Here is a 19,601-nt window from a genome sequence, read left to right as displayed (position 1 = left end):
TCACATTACCCAGGGAACGAAAGAAGCGGCCTTGGACTTTTATGTTCCTCTAGGTACCATCTCGGCATTTCTCTGGTATGAATCAGGAAATAACGGAAAAGCTCACTGAGGATGGCTGGCCTGAAAAGACTTTTACACTTTTCCGACCGAGTGTCCCCACTGAGAACTGAACCAAAGACCGCTCTTTTACTGAAGACTTCTTAATATTTCTACTTCAAAATAAATAGGCCACATACCAAAACAATTTCCACTTTTGCTTATTTTCAGTATTCTGTTAATATTATTGATATTTAATGTTGTGTCAATGAACATTTTCAAAGAAGGGCGGGGGGGGGGGGGACCAACAAACACAGATCAAAACGAACCACTGCAGCTTTTAACGAAGTCCTTGTCTAAGGGCTGATTTAAAAATTTTGGCAATGTCGGTGGTGATGAATTCGTTCCCGTTTTATTTCCTTACATCGGTAATAGAACAGAATATTGATAAAGATGTAAATTGTAGATTAAAGGTTACTCTGCGTCATACTATCTCTAGATACATTATTATTACCTTTTGCAAAACAGGACGAGCGAATTAATGACCATCACACTCTGTAGTATGTAATGGTCATTAAAGGTTGATGGTCTCCAGGGTAGATGGTAACAAAATATACCGATTCAACTTTAATTAATGCAATGTATTACATTCTTGGTATATAAGATTAATAAATAGTACAAACAAAAAGTACTCGATACACACACACACACACACTCAATTGATTTTGTTTATATATAAAATTAACCCGTTACCAGGTTAGATGAACTACTCAATTGATTGTGTGATAGTTAACATGTATTACATGCATTAAACTACTTGGGGGACACGATTATTAAAAATTAGGTATCACAATTAAAAGAAAGTCATGAAAATTGTATGCTCAGCAAAATTATTAAAAAAAGTGTAATATACAACAAAAATTAACAGCTGATCATGAGAATTTTAAATGCATGTAAATATCTTACATCATTTGTGCACATAGACACACACAAAACAGTGCAGATACATCATATGTAATACTAAGTCTTTTTAGATCGTTTTTGTACGTTGTTACTTGCATCCTTCAACCTTTTGGTTCCTGGACTACCTCCAGTTTTTCCCTTGTACTCTCCTGGACGCACAACATTACTTGCAATGACTGTATCACAATTTTTCCACGATGATTCAGATGACTTCTCCTTAGCTTTTCTCATCGGAGACACTCGGCGATCAGCCGCTGCTATTTTCTTCCTTCCTTTTGATACTTGAGTATTTTCAATCTCTTCGTCTGAGTCGCCAACTTTCCGTACAGGTGACTTTTGCTTCCTAGGTCTTCCGGCCTTTCGCGGTGCAGCGCTGGGAGCTGCTAACGATGTACTGAATATTAATTTCCCCTCATGAGACCCTCCACAAGCTTTCAGTCCTTCCTTCAACATCTGACGGCACTGATCGTAATTGGGAGTTTGATCGTATTTCAAACCTGCTACGTATTTCAAGTACTTCTCCAAGGCAGCTGTGAAAAATAAATTATTTCACAATGTTAGCAGAAATATTTTTAGAAAACTTCAAAATTGAAGCCCTATCATTGAAGTTTAAAATAAATAAATAAATATGTCTACAACACTAAGCCTTATCTTTCCCATTTCTAAAATCATGTGCTGCTCTTTTTCCTGAAATATTTGCTTATGAAATATGAACAAAATTATATAATAGACATTTCCGGAAAATTTCGTCCGAAGAAGTTCATCCTATCAGTAAAACACCTTTTCTTGGTTTTTCATACCAAAGTGGATTATACCATACTCTAGAGTTAATAATTAAATATTTATTTACAAAATGTCAAGAAAATTATTAGAGCCATTCTCGAGATACTCACAAGCAAAACACACACACCAGTAAACAGTGTTGCCAACAACCTCTCAAGAAAAAAAGGCTAGATGGCCTTCAGAAATAAGCATTCTTGTGCAAAAAATAGCTAGATTTTGGACTGCTAACCTATAACCCAGATTGAAGATTTCAATCCCTCCCCCCTCCTTTGTGTGTTTAGGCCTCTAAGTGAATTATAGTAAAATTGAAATGCTGAATTATATTTACTGAAGACTTACAAGTAACCTTACAATAAAATTAATCAACAATTTATCTGATTTGTGAAAGTCAACAGCCATAATTATCAATCGAAATAAGTCGTCATCGATTTCGTCGCAGCTAGAGGGATAGATAGTATCTCTTAGGCAGGGCTGGATTAACCCATCTGAAGGCCACGGGTTAGAAAACGTATGTGGCCCCTGCTGACTTCACCTAATACATTTCTGTGAAATTACAGTAAGAGAGGAGAGTTAAAGGAATATGTTTCATATTGTTGGTCACATTTTATTGTATGATGATGATTGTATCTTCATGATTCTTTTTAGATAACCAGTTGAGATTTTAGTCAGAGTGGAAGCCTGGGGATATAGCCCCCCCCCCCCCTTAACCCGGCCCTGCTCTCAGCCTTTATGTCGCACTTGCAAAACCTACATCGGGCTTTTGTTGGATCTGAAGGAATGTCCAGGATCCAATTCCTTGAATTTATTTTTCACGAGCCATTGTTTTCGAAACCTCTGTTGATACTGAGGCGGCATTTTTTTCTATTTACACACAAAAAATTCTCAATAGATACATTAGAAATAAATGTTTATAACGCACAATTATTACTTATGATTCACAAGTTTTTACGTAAAATCAGAAAATCACAAAAACATATTCTCACTTGCAACTCACTCGAAAGAAACTGGAAGATAGGTACACATACACACTGACCGTAAGCAGAGAACAAAGAATCATGTGATTTCATTACTAATTCTCAAGAAACAAAATTCACATTTAATTTTACTTTAAAAATGGTAAAACAACATAGTGGGATAGTGTGAGTTCTTGGTCATGAACTAAAATTTATAATTAGATCTCCTATTTGTTTCCTTTAATAAACTAAAACAATCTACGTGGCTTGAAAAACCGAAGTTATTACATTTGTGTTAGAAAATTTTCATTATTGTAATGAAATGCAAAATTACAATAATTAAAAAGTAGCACATGGAGCCGTTATGGGAGAGTAAAATTCTTTCTAAGTTTACAAGTATTGTTGAATAGCTGTAAGTCTGTGGAGCGGGGAGAGAAAAGAAGAATTAAAAAAGGGAATTTGTTGCATAATAAAACATCTTCGGTCTTAAAAAAATGAATCTATCTGTCATTATATGCATTCGTATTAATTGATTTCTTAAGTGTACACTTTATTTTCAAAGTAAAAAGTATTTAGATAATTTATTAATGGCTAATAAAAAGGCCAAAAATGGCAAAAGAGTTTCATAAATAAGCTATATTTAAGGCTATAAGCATTTCGTGAATGTGTATGGCTAAGTGCCTCTCCAAATATGCTAGATTTAGCCAAAAATAGGCCAAATTGGCATCTCTACCATAAACTACCTTCTCTGAGATTTTGACAAAAATCAATAATGTAATATTTCAAAGCTGATAATGAAATATAACCATGACTGAGGGGGTTCTCAGAAATTCACAGGCTCTCAGAAAAAAGACGAAGCGCTTTTGCGACGTAACGATGTTTCTTGGTACACTGAGCTTAATATAAAAAGATAAAACAAAATGCTATTGCGTTTAAGCCTAATAGCTCCTACTACTAATAAGGTTCATGAGCTCCAGTTATCCCGAGTAATAAACCTTTCTGGTTAGACACATGGTACCTACAAATAAATTAAAACCGGCAAATATTTGACTACACAGCTACAATGATCATGAGGTACCTATGTAATTTTAAGCTGGCACTGTATAAGCAACGTAAACCAATGCAAATACGACCAGTTTTTAATCAGCTAAGGCTGTCCCGAATCTTCAGAATACTGAACGCCAATTAAACAGTTATCAGCTATTTTACCATAAAAGCGAATACAACGTCTATACAATTCACTTCCAGACCGACTGATGCATGTATGATCCACTACTATGCAAAAGTGTCGCCATTCCTATATGCAATGGTTGCATTGACACAGGGTGCTAAGAAGCAGTGACTCACTACAGATGTCACATTACAATTTTTTTTAAAAAAAATAAATAAACAGCGACTGACATTGAAAAACTTGAGCATTATACTCGCTTTTTTGAGTGACAATATTAACGAGGTGCAAAATCGTACATAAAAACCACCACTGGATCAAACATTGATCTGTAAAACCATTACAAAACTAAATTCTATATTTGATAACAATGGAACAAGCCTTGATGCGCACAACTAAAGTAGACTCCGAATTGTGATTATGATTGCAAATGTGCAACGTCTTAAGGCAGAACGTGCTCAAGAAAAAAATATGAGGAGCAAAAAAATTATAAAATAACAACAGATAGAACAACAGAAAGCATTAGATAAAAATAAATAAATAATAAATTTAAAAGAAAACTTGTAAGTACTAATAAACATAAACAAACAACAAAAGAAATAAAGTGTTCAGAGAATGTTAATAAAGTCCGAGTATTGAACGCAAGCCAAAAAGTCATTCTCCAAGGCATGACTAAGATTATTTGGCGGTCTGAGCATTCAAAATATTCTACAAGACTGTATCAATTACACAATGGGACGATACCTTCTTGACAATATGAACAGCCAATGTTGCGCAATAAGACTGTTAATATGAAGCGCATTAGAAGCATCTTATCTCCGACTACTAACAACACAGTACGATGTATGTAATTGCCCGACATTGGCTTTACACAGTATAATTTATTGTCGTTCGCCTAGTTCCGACCTGCTTGCCAGCGAGAGCACATACGTTTAAGAAAGAAGCTACAAAAGTCGGAACAAGGTAGAAATACTTGAGTGCAACATTTGTCAAGACAGTATGTTGCTGTGTCAAAATATTAGTTTCTCTGAATGCTAAAAGTCCGACCATCGAATAGAGCAAAGATATTTTGTTGCCGTAGCCGCTAGTATCTCAATAAAATATCTTGAACGAGAGCGTGTAAACATGTACACAACATAGCGAAAGCTGAAGCGTATAGTCGGGAGAAAGCTTACTTGCTCTTAATACAACTGTGAACAGTGAACAGAGGCAATGCAGGCTGAATTCTGAACAGTTCTCGTTAATAACGAAGAAACAGCTACCGTATACCTAACATTAAAATCGGGATATAGCACTAATTAAATTTTTTTAACTAAAATGTGTAATGGATAGTGCCCAAGAAAACCGATATACATGATAATTGTCAAAGTTCATTTGCCTGAAACTGACCCTGTACAACAGAAACTGAATCACTCTTTGGAAATGTGTAAGTATGACACACGCTTGAAGCAAAGTCTTATATGTAACAACGGGTATTAACTAACATGACGGGCTGGAAAAAAAGTACAAATATGAAAGATTCACTACTTACGCACTACTGTCTCGTTTCAAAATAAATTATTTTTCATTGCATAATGATAAAGAAAAACTACTGACGTAATCATGCTTATTTTAGTAACCTTCACTTTACTTGGGTAATAAACGTTGCACATCTATGAATTAGCTACATTTAATATTATTACAACTCCAATATCATACAATGAAAGACATTTACCTGGGACATCATTCTTATAATGCTTCTTTAACGAAGCAGACACATCTTTCATGAAATCCTCTTTCTCCTTCTGCACACTTGTTTCACTCTTGAGGCACTTTTCCCAAGGTAATTCCGAAGTAGCCCAATGTAACAGATTATAGCCTAAAATCTCCATATCACCTTTACGTGTACACACTGGAAAAGAGAACACAAGAAAACAATTTACAACTTACTACTACACATACTATATTAATGTACTATACTACATTAACATACATAGCACAACGATTTAAAATCAGGATTTTTGTTTGTTTGTTTATTTGTTTGTTACTGCTACGGAAACATTTTTTTCCATACGCGTGTACTTCAGGTCCTCGGTGTTTTAGTGAAGGACGGGAGTCAATTAAAGACGACGAGCATTCGGGTTAGCAAGGACTGTGAGAACACAAAATTGGTTCATAAAGTGAGGGAAACCATTACTTAAGACCGAAATGCTGTGCTCTGAATGCTTTCCGAGGAATTAACAGTACACAAAGAAAAATGTGAACGCAAATAGTGTTTCATGATTTAATGAAAAGGAAGATCTGTGTTCGTTTCGTGCTTCATTCGTTAACAAATGAGCAGAAACAGGACAGAGTTGATCACTACAGTAAGCAGATTTCTATAGCCAAAGGGATCCTAACTTACTGTTTAAAATCATAACAGAATTTGTTTTGGGTCTTTCAATATGAGCAATCGTGAAAGCTCTAACAGCACTGCGTGAGGTCCGAAAGTCAGAGTGATGAGAGCTAGCGTCTGCTTCATGGCAATGCTCCAGTTTACAAAGCTTTGATTGTGAAGTACTTTTTGGCCTGAAAGGGAATCTGTGTGCTGGCCCGCTTGTCCTTTACTGGATCTGGCTCCGTGAGATTATTTTTTATTTTCTAAACTGAAAGTTGCACTGATAGGTTCGTAATTTGATAATGGACGAACAATTATGATAAGAATTTTAAGTATCATTACTCAAACCAAATTCCAGCAATTCTTCCACGCACAGGTACACAGGGTACAACGATGTGTGGATGCAAGAGAGTTCTATTTTGAATAACCAAGTTACACTATGTGATCCAAAGTATCCGGACACCCCAGAAACATATGTTTTTCATACTAGGTGCATTGTGCTGCCACCTACTGCCAAGTACTCATTATCAGCGACCTTAGTAACCATTAGACATCGTGAAAAAGCTGAATGGAGCGGAACGCGGAACTCACGGATTTCGAACGTGGTCAGGTAATTGGGTGTCACTTGTGTCAGAAGTCTGTACGCGAGATTTCCACACTCTTAAACACATCTAGGTCCACTGTGTCTGATGTGATAATGAAGTGGAAACGTGAAGGGACACGTACAGCAGAAAAGCGTACAGGCCGACGTCGTCTGTTGACTGACAGACACCGCCGACAGTTGAAGAGGGTCGTAAAGTGTAATAGGCAGACATCTATCCAGACCATCATCGTTCCAAACTGCATCAGGATCCACTCCAAGTACTATGACAGTTAGGCGTGAGGTGAGAAAACTTGGATTTCATGGTCAAGCGACTGCTCATAAGTCACACATCACGCAGGTAAATGCCAAACGACGCCTCGCTTGGTGTAAAGAGCGTAAACATTGGACGACTGAACAGTGGGAAAACGTTGTGTGGAGTGACGAATCACGGTACACAATGTGGAGATCCGATGGCTGGGTGTGGCGAATGCCCGGTGAACGTCATCTGTCAGCGTGTGTAGTGCCAACAGTAAAATTCGAAGGTGGTGGTGTTATGGTGTGGTCGTGTTTTTCTTGGAGGGGGGCTTGCACCCCTTGTTGTTTTGCGTGGCACTCTTACAGCGCAGGCCTACATTGATGTTTTAAGCACCTTCTTGCTTCCCACTGTTGAAGAGCAATTCGGGGATGGCGATTGCATCTTTCAATACGATCGAAGAGCTGTTCATACTGCACGGCCTGTGGCGGAGTGGTTACACGACCATAATATCCCTGTAATGGACTGGCCTGCACAGAGTTCTGACTTGCATCCTATACAACACCTTTGGGATGTTTTGGAACGCCGACTTCGTGCCAGGCCTCACCGACCTACATCGATACCTCTCCTCAGTTCAGCACTCCGTGGAGAATGGGCTGCCACTCCCCAAGAAACCTTCCAGCACCTGACTGAAAGTGTGCCTTCGAGAGTGGGAGCTGTTATCAAGGCTAAGGGTGGGCCAACACCATACTGAATTCCAGCAGTACCGATGGAGGGCGCCACGAATTTGTAAGTCACTTTCAGCCAGGTGTCTAGATACTTTTGATCACATAGTGTATGTAAGCTTCGTATAAATAGTTGTTTAGTTTTTACAGATCAATCCTGATTTCAAAATGCCGTACTGTGTACATGATTATACCCGAATAAGTTCAAGTAATTTGAACTATAAATTCTACATGATTATTGGTCCAGCACTTGGGATTTAAACTAAAATACGAATTCAGCTGCCGTGGACAAAATGTTAATAAACTCCACGTGACTCTTGATATTATTAATTATTTCACTATAACTTCAAAACTAATGACAAGTATTCTTACTTCTTGTTTAAAAAAAAAAGTAGCAATCTTGTTCTTTAGTGTTACTTAAAAGTAAATAAACTGACATGACATCAATAGAATTCGATATCGAATCCAAAAATGAGACTATTATACAGGTGAACACAATTCTTATCGATCATGGTTTTTCTGTTGTTTACCAAAATTTAATTTAGCTTAAGGATAAACCTTCGTTGACATATGACTTCTTTATAAACTAAACTACTTGGCGTAACGGCCCAATTTGTGGGCCTCAGCCGCTCCACGCCATCTGTTAGCGATTAGTGGAGCTATGTCCAGTCTAGCGACGAACGCGTGGTCAACACGTTGCGTCTACCTATCGCTAACCAGCGTATCGGGAGCTTTCTAGACCTAGTAGCCGTCACGTCTTTTATTCACGTGACTTCCTCACGACGCTCGGTGGACGCCGAAAATTGGGGAAGCCGGGAATCGAACCCGGGACCACGCGGACGGTGTCCCCTATGACTTCTTTATACGTTTCTATTATGTACCCAGTGTGGCGTGCCTTGGTAGCCACAGGAGGTGGAAATCATTTTGGATGAAGTTTAAAGAAGAAATTGTTGTATTTACGCAAAATTCTTGGAAATCCTGCCGACACCCATGAATGGGGTGAACTTTAAAAACAAACAAAAAAAGAAAGAAATAGTTCTTTATTTAATGAGATGGATCTTTAAATGTTTTTTTAATCATTGTGTGATTTGTTCTCTTTTTTAAAAAAAGAAAAGAATGAATATGTGGTTATTTAAAAGGAATAGATTTGAATGCAATTTGTAATTTTGTTCTGAGCGATAAGCGAAAAGAAAGAACAGCTGTGAAGGTATTACGTCAGCACTCAATAGAGTATCCTTGCGCTTCTACCTTGTGGCTGAAGGTCGTTGCGTGAAGCTTCAGTTGCAAGCCAGAATTAACGCGGATAGTATGGGTGTCAAACTGAGCCTGTTACCGTAACTCGAATGTTAAGGTTCGTGAATACTTGTTGGACTTGGATTTCCGTAACTAAATTTTTGAGAGAGAAAGTAAAAGCTATCTTCGAGTTATTATTATCATCTATAAGAGTGGTTTAAAAGGACAGAGCTTTTCTTTGCTGAGGATGTATTGTTTGCCTTCGTTTTTGGCTGTTTGTCCATTCGAAGTACCCATTTGTTGAGTGTTATAATTGAAGCCAGAGAAAGGGAACTTTTGGGAGCAGTATACGGTAAGTGTAATTAAGTCAAGCCTGCAGAAAAATCCTTTGTCTTGGTCTAATTTATGTATGTGTGGTCGACTAATTAAAGTCTCAATTTTGGCTGTTGATTGAAGGCCGATTTGTTCAGCTTTTCTTCCTTTTCGGTTGGATTCTGGAAAATTTAACGTCCCTCATTTGTGCATTGATGTTGAATTGCAAGATTTCGATAATGCGGCTTGTAGATGATAACAATTAACGAAAACATAGTTGAATTTGACTCAGATTAATTGAATTGAATGAATACGACTTTGAAGCCTTTTTTTGACGTTTTAATTGCTTAACGCGATTAAATTTAAAGATTATTCCTATTTGATTTATTATGAAATTTACCCTTGATTCGCTATTCTAAAGATAAGTAAACTTGTGTAACCACTGAAGGCTGACTTTTGGGTGCTTTTAGTACCCAATAAATTTGTGGAGAAAAGAAACTTCATATTAATTGGTTATAGTATTTCGAATAGGGTGAGAATTAATAATCGAAATTTTTGAAAGTGTAAAATTTTAACTTGTTGAGCTTTTCTGTTAAAAGGAAATTCGAGTTACTTATAAAATTAGAATTTTGCTCGTTAATGAAATTCTTAATTGTTGTTATTGTTGAAATTCTATTTAAAATTTGTTGTAAATAAAATTATAGGATTGTTTATGTGAGTTTAGTATTTGAAATTTCAACCATATATTCTGTTCTTCTTCTTCACCTGATAATTTTGAGTTAAAGAGGTTCTGTTAACGTCATCGTTCGGTGTGAAAGAAAAAAGGTAAGAAAAATAATTGGTGTTTCCTTAGGTATGTTTGACCCCTTTAGAAGCAGCCCGCTGTGTTGGATCTACAATGCTTCCGTTTAATTTGTGCCATTATAGATTGGTTAACAGTCGTTACATTGCGGATTCCAAATAAGTGTGGTAGCGTTGCATCACCAGACTGATGAACATGGTAATATTTTTTTCTATAAATGATAGCAGAAAAATCAAAAATACTTACTACCCATATGCGCATCAGTACTCGTATACTCAATTGTACCATTGTGTGCTTTTTTAGGATTATATTTGTATTCTCCTGTGTGAAACAAACTTGCTAATCCAAAGTCCACAAGGTAAACCTGGTTCTCCGTTCCTTTCTTAAAACCAAGTAACAGATTTGCACCTTTAATATCACAATGTACATATCCTCTGCTATGAATGTATTCTAATATATCTACCTGAAAAAGAAAACATTGTTTGTTTGAAACAAATTTTGTAGTCATTGACCCAAATGATATTCTCATTTTACATTTTTTTAAATCAATAATTATCACACGAGTCAACTAATCAATTCCGTTTGTTGCAGAGAATGCAATCCTGTCCAGCACTGAACACGATATTCCAATTTAGACAATTATTCTAAAGTTCCAAAAAAGATATATACGTTGTGTATACATAATTCTGCAGGTGACAGTACAAGATATTATATAATGCTCCACGTCTAAAAATATCGTCCTTTCTTTGAGTTCACTATTTTTATTTGTATTCAACATGTATTGATACATAGGCTTACAAAAAAAAAAAAAAAAAAAGTTTAAGAAGAAACAATATATACAAACTCATAATATAATGATTATTATCCATCATTTTAAATTTTCTCTATTGCAATATATAAGTGCTTGTCAGAAGTTCCCGAACGGCTAAATATCTTGGTTAGAATACGTTTTTCTGAAAATTTGAAAGATACAAAAGTTGCAGGACATCAACAGATCTATCAAAAACTCGTGCCCGTCAAAATGTGTGCGGCCGCGTGTGGGCCTGGGCCCCACCTGTGATTTTTCAAATTAGAGCCCCCATTTTTATTCCAAAGTCAGTATCTACGGAACAAACTAAATCAGCAAATGTGCTGCTCAAAGCTGTAGGATGTGAATATTAGGCCCTACAGGGCCGGCAAAACTATTAGCGTGAGTACTGTGAAAAGTTCCGGAACGGCTAAATATCTTGGTTAGAATGCGTTTTTCTGAAAATTTTAAAGATACAAAAGTGTCAAAACATCAATAGAACTATCGGAAGCCCCTGCCTTTCAAAATGTGTGCGGCCCTGTGTGGGCCCCACGGGTCCCATCTGTGATTTTTCAAATGAGAGCCCCCATTTTTTATTCCAAATTCGATATCTACGGAACGAACTAAATCAGAATATGTACTGCTCAGAGCTGTAGAATGTGAGTACCAGGCCCTACATTGCCGGAAAGACTATTAGGGTGAGTAGTGTGAAAAGTTTCGGAAGGGCTAAATATCTCGGTTACTATGCGTCTTTCTGAAAACTTCTAAGTTACAAAAGTTGCATGAAAATCAACAGGATTGTTGGACTGGTAGTAAAATGAAAATGCTTAGACCCTATTGGCACCAGCTAACCGAAGTGTTATTTTGCAAGTAGGTGCCCCTGTACCAACAAGGAGGAAGTGTGTTATAGGTCATAAATATGTATGCAAAATTGATGTATTAAAACAAAATTATTGTAATTGTGGTGTATGATTGGTAAAGTGAATAGAGTGCAGACAGGCACAGATTAGGAATAAAGGTTTAGAAGAATTCGAGTGTGTATTTACGTAATTATTGGTGTCTTCACCTCTGAATAATTATATGATTGTTCTAAGGCTTAACCACCTAAATATTAAAGTAATATGAATCTATATATTTGATATACTGAATCGTGTTCTCCCAGAAGAAACTAACAGTAAAACCTAGTGAAATGATCCGTTAGGCTAGAATAAACAAACACGTTTATTTACTACAATCATTCCTTGGGATAAGAACATTGGGTAACTTATCCAGAAAAAGCTTATTCAAGTTGTTTTTCGACCATGGCATATATTAACAATTATAATACATCTTAATACTCGAGTATTTCTTTTATAAATCAGAGAAAATTTATTTTCAAATTTTCTCTAATATTCCTCATTTATGTCTTTCGCCATACTTAAATCATATACTGCACATAGTTGTTACTGTCAAACCATCCGCATGCGGCGTCAAAGCAAGCACCATACTATTGATATGATCCACATTCCTTTGACAAATGAAAGAGATTTCATAAATAAATCCTTTTAGATAAATGGTAATCTTCCTCTTGGATTTCTGAAAAAGAGAGCACTCTTGCTATTTATACGTTGACTAGTCCCTCTCTCTTCTGTGTATGCTAGGCAGCAATGACACGTCAATATTTAAAATACAAGTCTTAAGCTGTTATTTTTTACTTTTATTATTTACTTATACGTAGTTTATTCCCAAGCCTACCTCATATAATTGGTTAATGATTTTAAAAGCTCAACATGTAGCAGGTTTGGGATATAAAATTCCTCCCACAAATTATCCTGCGTATGAACTTTCTGATCCCAAAAATAATCCCAAGCCAAGCACCCACAGTTATGCAGCCTCAGACAAAAGAAAACCTGTCTGATGGTTGGAGTTTAGCGCTCTTTTTCAGAACTGGGGTTACACGCAACGCGGATCTACAGATTAAGGCGGAATCCGATTCACAGTAATTTCAAGGCTCTCCCATCAGGAATCGAAACTTTTTTTTTTCATCTATGTAACTGATTTTAGTTATTTGTTCCATTGAAAATCGCCCTGCAGGTTGTATCCAGAAACATGTTAGATATATATTACGTCGTCCAATAAGTATTAAGCCTTTTACACGAAATGGCGTTAGTATCCTAAATTTCAGGGTATATGAACCGCACAAGTTCAGGCCCAACGTTATTTGACAGCTGAAGTTGTTAGATAAGCAAAAAGTGGTGGAATTCTTATATCAGACGTCAGATACTGAAACGTGCAGATGAGAGAATCATGAGCGCTATATTTTACAATGTTATTTCGATAAAAGTGCAAATGCTGCGCAGGGACGTAAAGAAATCTGAGCTGCTTATGGGCAACGTGTTATCAAAACCAAAGCAAAGGATGATTTAGTCGCTTTCATTTTCGAAATTTTGACGTACGAGATGCTTCTCGCAATGAGGACAAATCACAGAACAGTGAACAGTGACATATCGCCAATGACTTAACACCCATTACCAAATGATGCTGAACCATCTGCAGAAAGCTGGCTAGGCTACAAAAAGAAGTTCGACATTTTGGTGCCACGTGATCTGACTCAAAAACATTTATCCGACTAAATTTCTGTCTGCGAATCTCTACTAAAAAGTAACAAGCTCGAGCCATTTCTTAAGTGGTTGATCATGAATGATGAGAAGTGGATAAACTATAACACTGCGCGAAACAAATCGTGGAAGCTCTACAGTGTGTGGCAAAGCCCACACTGACGCCCAGGAAGGTTATGTAGTGCATTTGGTGGGATTGGAAAGTATCGCGCATTATGAGATGTTGCTGCTGAACAGAATGATTGGCTCGAACTTGCACTATCGACAATTAGCGTGAGTGTATCTAGCAATTTAAAATACACGGCAAAGCTGGTCAACAGAAAGCGTGTGGTATACCACCTTGATAACGTCAGATTGCATACATTTTTAACAACCCGTCAGAAGTTGGAGAACTTCGCTGAGAGATTTTAATGTATATACCGTATAGACTGGACCTTGCTCCTAGAACCGGCGAATTGATGTGCAACAAAATAATATATTGGCATTAAGGAAAATGCTAATTGCAATTTAAGAAAGGTACAAGAAACCTGAAAGATAGGATACAAGTTCTTTTTTTTCAGAGGAAAGGATGTTGTTGGGTGAAAAATGTTGATAAATGCTAAACATGCCTAATTTAGGAAAGAAAGAAAAAGTGATTTTTATTAATGATAAATGTTGACAATCACATCGTGTATAATTTTGAAATCACGATACAGTTTTACATATCTTTCTATTGCTAACGTGTGCAAGTCTGTTATAGGTTTCTTAAGAAGCTAAAAAGGATGCTGGCATGAAATATAATTACGTTAAGAGCTGTCTACGTTGGTATGTTAGGAAGTAAGAATTTGTTTAGAACTGAACATTTCAGTCCTTTCCTACAAGTATGGGGAACTCATGAAAACATTTTACAATGTAATTTGCTAAAAATATGGAGCAATACAGCAAGATTACAAATCCTTTTAAAAATCGAACGTTTCTTTTTATAAATATTCCTCTCGTCAGAAAACAGTTTGAGGATTTGAAATCAGATCTTAACGAGGACCTTGTTGGATATTGGAGTATGGCACAAAGTACTTGCAACGATTATACTAGACCGTTACTAGTTAAGACAAGATTAGAGGAAGATTATGAATGTTAAATAACAAGATTTATATTATAATGCAAGTAAAGATTGAAAGTGAGTTTATGGAACAAGATTGATTTAAGGAATTCAGATTAAAGTATAGGCATAGATAGAGAATAAAGAGGTAAAATAAGATATTGTGTGTGTTCGAGGTTCGAGATTAGCTACAGACCTATCACTTTTTCGGCACAATTAAAAAGGTAAAACGTCTCCGTAGCTCTGATATATATATATATATATATATATATATATATATATATATATATATATGCAATACCCTTAATTTATGAAGGTTTTCATATCGTTGCTGCGAGCAGAATGAAATATTATGGCGGGGAAGGGGAGAGTGATGCTAAAAAGATGCAATGATTTTCCAAACAATCACACACACTTCCAAATATTATCAAGCAAATGAAGCACGACGACTCAACAAAATTATTTATTGTGCTTACTATCCTATGTTTATTGTTTGGATCTTTGCGAGTTTAACAGTGCTCCTATTAAGCGTTTAATCGTCAAAACGTTACACCTCCTTTAGGGAAAACGTTTTGCGAAACATTTGTAAATGGATATTTAAAAAAATTGATCGGAAAATCGTTTCGGATCCCAAGCCCTAGATTTTAACGTGGGATCCGAGTCACATCAGATCTCCAGCACAAAGGTGAGAATGCTATACGTTGAGATACGAGCAAGCTCTGCTAGGTTAATTTGTTACATAACGATTTAGGTCTATGTTCTTTGATATAAACGGGAATTTGATGAAGTGACGGACGATTTTCTGTGACAAAATCGAGGCATAGTATCAAAAAGTTGTAGTCTATTCTAGAATATATATTTAAAACCCTGAAACATTTTTGCAATTTTACTAACTTTTGAAACTTTCATTTTAATTTAACTAATAGGATAGTTACAAATATATATTAGCATAAACCTTAATAGTACTTACGAGTTGAAGGCCAACGCGGAAAATGGTCGGCCGGGGAAAAACCTTGTTATTAGCTATGAAGATGTTCCATAGATCTTGGCCGAACCTTTCCATTACAAGGAAACGATATTTTTGACCATTCACTTCATGCGAACCTGAACCAATGAATTTCGGCATGCCCAACGATTTCAACTTGTTTTTCTGCTTCCATTCATTAACTGCAAGCAAAATATGTATGATACTAAGAAAAAAAAATGCACACACATGCAGATTATAGCGCTACTATTTACATTCGAACTCACAATGTAACACATAAGAAGTAGCACTAATTTCACAAACAGATAATAATTCAACCTTACTTTAATAGAAGAATTCCTGTTATTTAGAATCCAATATAGAAGTAAAAACAGACTTTATACAGGTTGCAAGAAAAGACGTAAGTAAAAACATCGAACAAAAGAATATCACAACTTTGTTTTACGTTTAGTAGTTACGCTTTATAAATTAATGAAGACAAAGTTCCAAATTGAAACCATACGCAAAAAAGAGCATGCTGTTCACTCGGCTTCTTGGAAATTCCTTACCAGGGTGTCTACTAAAATTCCAAAATGAAATTTCGTGACTTTTTCGTGACCTTTTCTTTACCGAACCATAAAATTTCCTAACATTATCAACAGCAAATTTGGGTGCAAATTAGGCCCAATTTTCATGCCTGCGATAGAAGAATGCTGTGCTTGCGATTTAATAGCGTCTAAAGCCCATCATAAAGACATTTTTGGTGGTGAATTTTGACGCTTCATAGAACAAAATTTTCCAATTTGTGCTTATATTTGTACAGATAAAAATATTCGTGACCCAAAAACTAAATTTCATGACTTTTTCTTGACTTTCATGACCGTTTTCTGATTTCGTGACTTTTTCATGACTTTCGTGACCGATAGACACCCTGCTTACAATAGTTTAAACTAAAACTTACCGTTTTCAATTATCACGACGAAGTGTGTCATATACTGTAAATACATGCCAAAAGGAAGAAAAAAATAATACACCTATTGCTAGATCATCGTGAAGAGTCTTAACCAAAAGCTACAAATAAAGCTCCTCACTGAGGAAGAACCTAAATATGTTACGCAGATTGAAGTAAACGATAAAAAGAGATGCCTCCATTCGGAACAGGCTGGTATGGCCCATGAGTAATATAGTTAGCACCACACCCACGCTCAGATTTTCTCAGGTAAGGTTAGGTGAACTCCAGAGCAGGTTTGAAACGAGCGTAGAACAAGAAATAAATCACCCTCCATCGGGGATCACCAAGCCGTTTGACTGCCAGGTAGATGGTTACAGACTACATCTAACACTAAGAGTATTGGTTTGAAAAATATCGTGCAATATCATACGCATGACATCTTCGGTGTAAATATACACGCATCTCAAAAGGAAGTTCCGCTTTCAAAAACCTAATGAATATATGCATATACTTCGAGCATGAAGATGTTCATAATTATATGTGGACATTTCCGCACGGCTGCACAAGAAACCAAATTGATCACGTTTTAGTACGCAACAAGAGAAATACTGCCCCGGTTGTACAGAGGAGCACAGCAGACCTTCGACAAACAATAAAGCTGTAAACAGAGGGATACCTGCCGTTAGAAAACGAATCCAAAATTTAGAAGAAATATCAGATTAAATTCATAATAGATTTGTGATTCTAGAGGACGCAAGCTATGACGAAAATTAAGGGAATTATGAAACTATCACAGAAATGCGCAAGCATTCATGACACTTAAAAATAGTGGAGAGAAATACAGGTTATGTCACAGACAAGAAGCTTAAACTAAGAATGTCAACACTTGAATGAACAACTACAAGGATTTAGAAAACTAGATAATAATTTTTCTGAATCCGTGCACTGTAAACAAAGAAATGTATGCGAATACTACACAAAGTTACCTTTACTTGTAAGACTAAGAGAAAAGAACGAATGTTAAGATTGTGGAAAGGAAAGAAGAAAAAAGAACATGAGAGATTAATGCTAAGGAATAAATGGATTCAGAAAACAGGGTTAGCCCACATTGAGTGGGGTTTAGAACAGGAACGGGAACATCCTAGCTAATCCTGGAAACGTTAGACAGATGGAGCTCTTTTGATGTCATCGAACAAAACGGTGCATGTTTGATTTCATAAATTATTTTCTAATAACAATAAATGTATATTCAAGTTTCACTTCCTAAAGCTCAGCATTTTCTAGACAACTTAATATATATATAAATGTTAAATTGCATTTAATTTTTTTAAATTTAAATATACATAAAATACAGTCATCAAAGGTCAGCTAATATCTTGTCTCTCGGCATAATTCAAATTTTGATTTGACATAATTTAAAAGTTTAATCAAGTTATGTTTATCAACATCCGTCAACAATAGTAATCAATATTCGTGTTTCGACATGGCATGTCGAAATAGAGACCTTTCTATTGGATAATTTTTGCTTGCACCCTAGGCTGTAAATAAAAAGGAATTTTGCAAAATGCATGCCATAATGAGGAACGGGAAGCTTGAATGACTTTTGGCAGTTTGCCAGATCTTCGGAACTATTACGCGCAGAACCTTGAAATTTTGAATAAATCATCTCCTTGCACCCTAGACTATAGATAAGACAGGATTTTTCGAAATGCGTCAATTGATGGGAAGCTCGAATGCTTTTTCGTCGTATACCACTCTCCACATTTGTTAGCGTAGAAACTTGAAATTTGTAATAAACACTGCCCTTGGACTCTAGACAAAGGATGAGGCAGGGTTTTGGGAAATGTGAGTCCTCCGAGGCAAAAGGAGATTGAATGCTTTTTCGTCGTTCACCAGATCTCCAAACTGGTGCAGAAATCTGAAATTCTGCATAAATATCCACCTTGAGCACCAGACAGAAGCTAAGGCAAGTTTTCCAAAATGTAAATCTTCCGAGAAAAAGGGACTGGAATGTTTTTATCTCGCTCACTAAATTTTTGAACCTGTTAGGTGTAGGAATTTAAAATTTTGCACAAGTGTTTTCCACGGATCCGTGGTTACTGACTACACGGAGTTTTGAGAAAATTGATGTTTAATTTTTTTTTTTCCTCTATCGGATCTGCGGAATAGGGTAGTAGGAATTGTTTCCAAGTTGATTGGACGACTACGCTGATAACTGAATGTTCCAATTTTTAAAGTTAGTTACAGACATTACTCAACTCCACTTCAATAACATAATCTATATGAGTAAATCCACTGATTCGCTCATCAATAGATCTCCGAAACCATTTGGCTTAGGAAACAACCTATTTCTTGAGATGAAGAAAGAGGCGACATTCACTAATGTAAGGTCAAGACAGCACAGAGATGGTCAAGAAGTTCCCACAGGAACTGATTAGTTGCGTAGACAGTATGGACAGCTACGTGTGTGCGCGCACTATCATCAGAATTCCTAATTTTATCACTCCAAGTTGCAGATTCTGAATGGTACGTTGCAGTTTAGCGAAATGTTTAACAACCGACTTCCTATGTAATAGTTCTCCCTACTTCTATGAAATCCACAATGAGAACAAATTTGTGGCCCTAGAACACAGTTACCATAATATTAGGGCCTGATTGTGTTTGCTTGAATTTTTCTGGCTTGGGGAATCTGAGTGACACTTTCTGCATCCATTGCTGCTTCGACTCACCAGTGACGTTACAAATCCAGGTTTCTTCACCAGCCACTATGCCAAAACTATGCTAAATCTCCACTCTTTTTCACTGCTCCACAAAAATCCATGTGCATTTTCTGAACGTCAGTTCACATTTTTGGAATCCACTTGCACAGAGTTTCTGATAACCTAGGGTGTCACAGTGCAGTGTACTGTTCTCACAGTCATTTCTGGAAACTTCAAGGCTTGCGTAATGATGGTAAAGAAAAGATTGGGTCATACTTTCATTCACACGCTCTTAAAGGTTGTCCGTTTTAACTTGAACCCTATCGTTCTTTTCGTCGTTATTTTCACTTGAACAGA

At 36.4% G+C, this 19,601-nt stretch overlaps 1 protein-coding gene across 4 annotated transcripts in view; it reads right to left on the bottom strand.

Moving 5' to 3' along the window:
* Window positions 1–656: 656 nt before the first annotated feature.
* The window catches only part of LOC145664370 (serine/threonine-protein kinase VRK1-like), a 53,166-nt gene continuing 34,221 nt past the window's right edge, over window positions 657–19,601 (bottom strand). For all 4 annotated transcript variants that reach the window (XM_081731015.1, XM_081731014.1, XM_081731016.1 and 1 more), the window contains exons 5-8: window positions 15,600–15,796; window positions 10,414–10,630; window positions 5,618–5,794; window positions 657–1,529 (exon numbers count right to left, since the gene is read on the bottom strand). In XM_081731015.1, the coding sequence (XP_081587141.1) occupies window positions 1,057–1,529; window positions 5,618–5,794; window positions 10,414–10,630; window positions 15,600–15,796 (1,064 nt within the window). In that variant the 3' untranslated portion in view covers window positions 657–1,056. The remainder of the gene's footprint in view (window positions 1,530–5,617; window positions 5,795–10,413; window positions 10,631–15,599; window positions 15,797–19,601) is intronic.

Source organism: Thermobia domestica, chromosome 11 (assembly GCF_964235325.1).
Source record: "Thermobia domestica chromosome 11, izTheDome1.hap1.1, whole genome shotgun sequence".
NCBI classification, from domain to species: domain Eukaryota; kingdom Metazoa; phylum Arthropoda; class Insecta; order Zygentoma; family Lepismatidae; genus Thermobia; species Thermobia domestica.
This window is presented reverse-complemented; position numbering and strand designations above follow the sequence as displayed.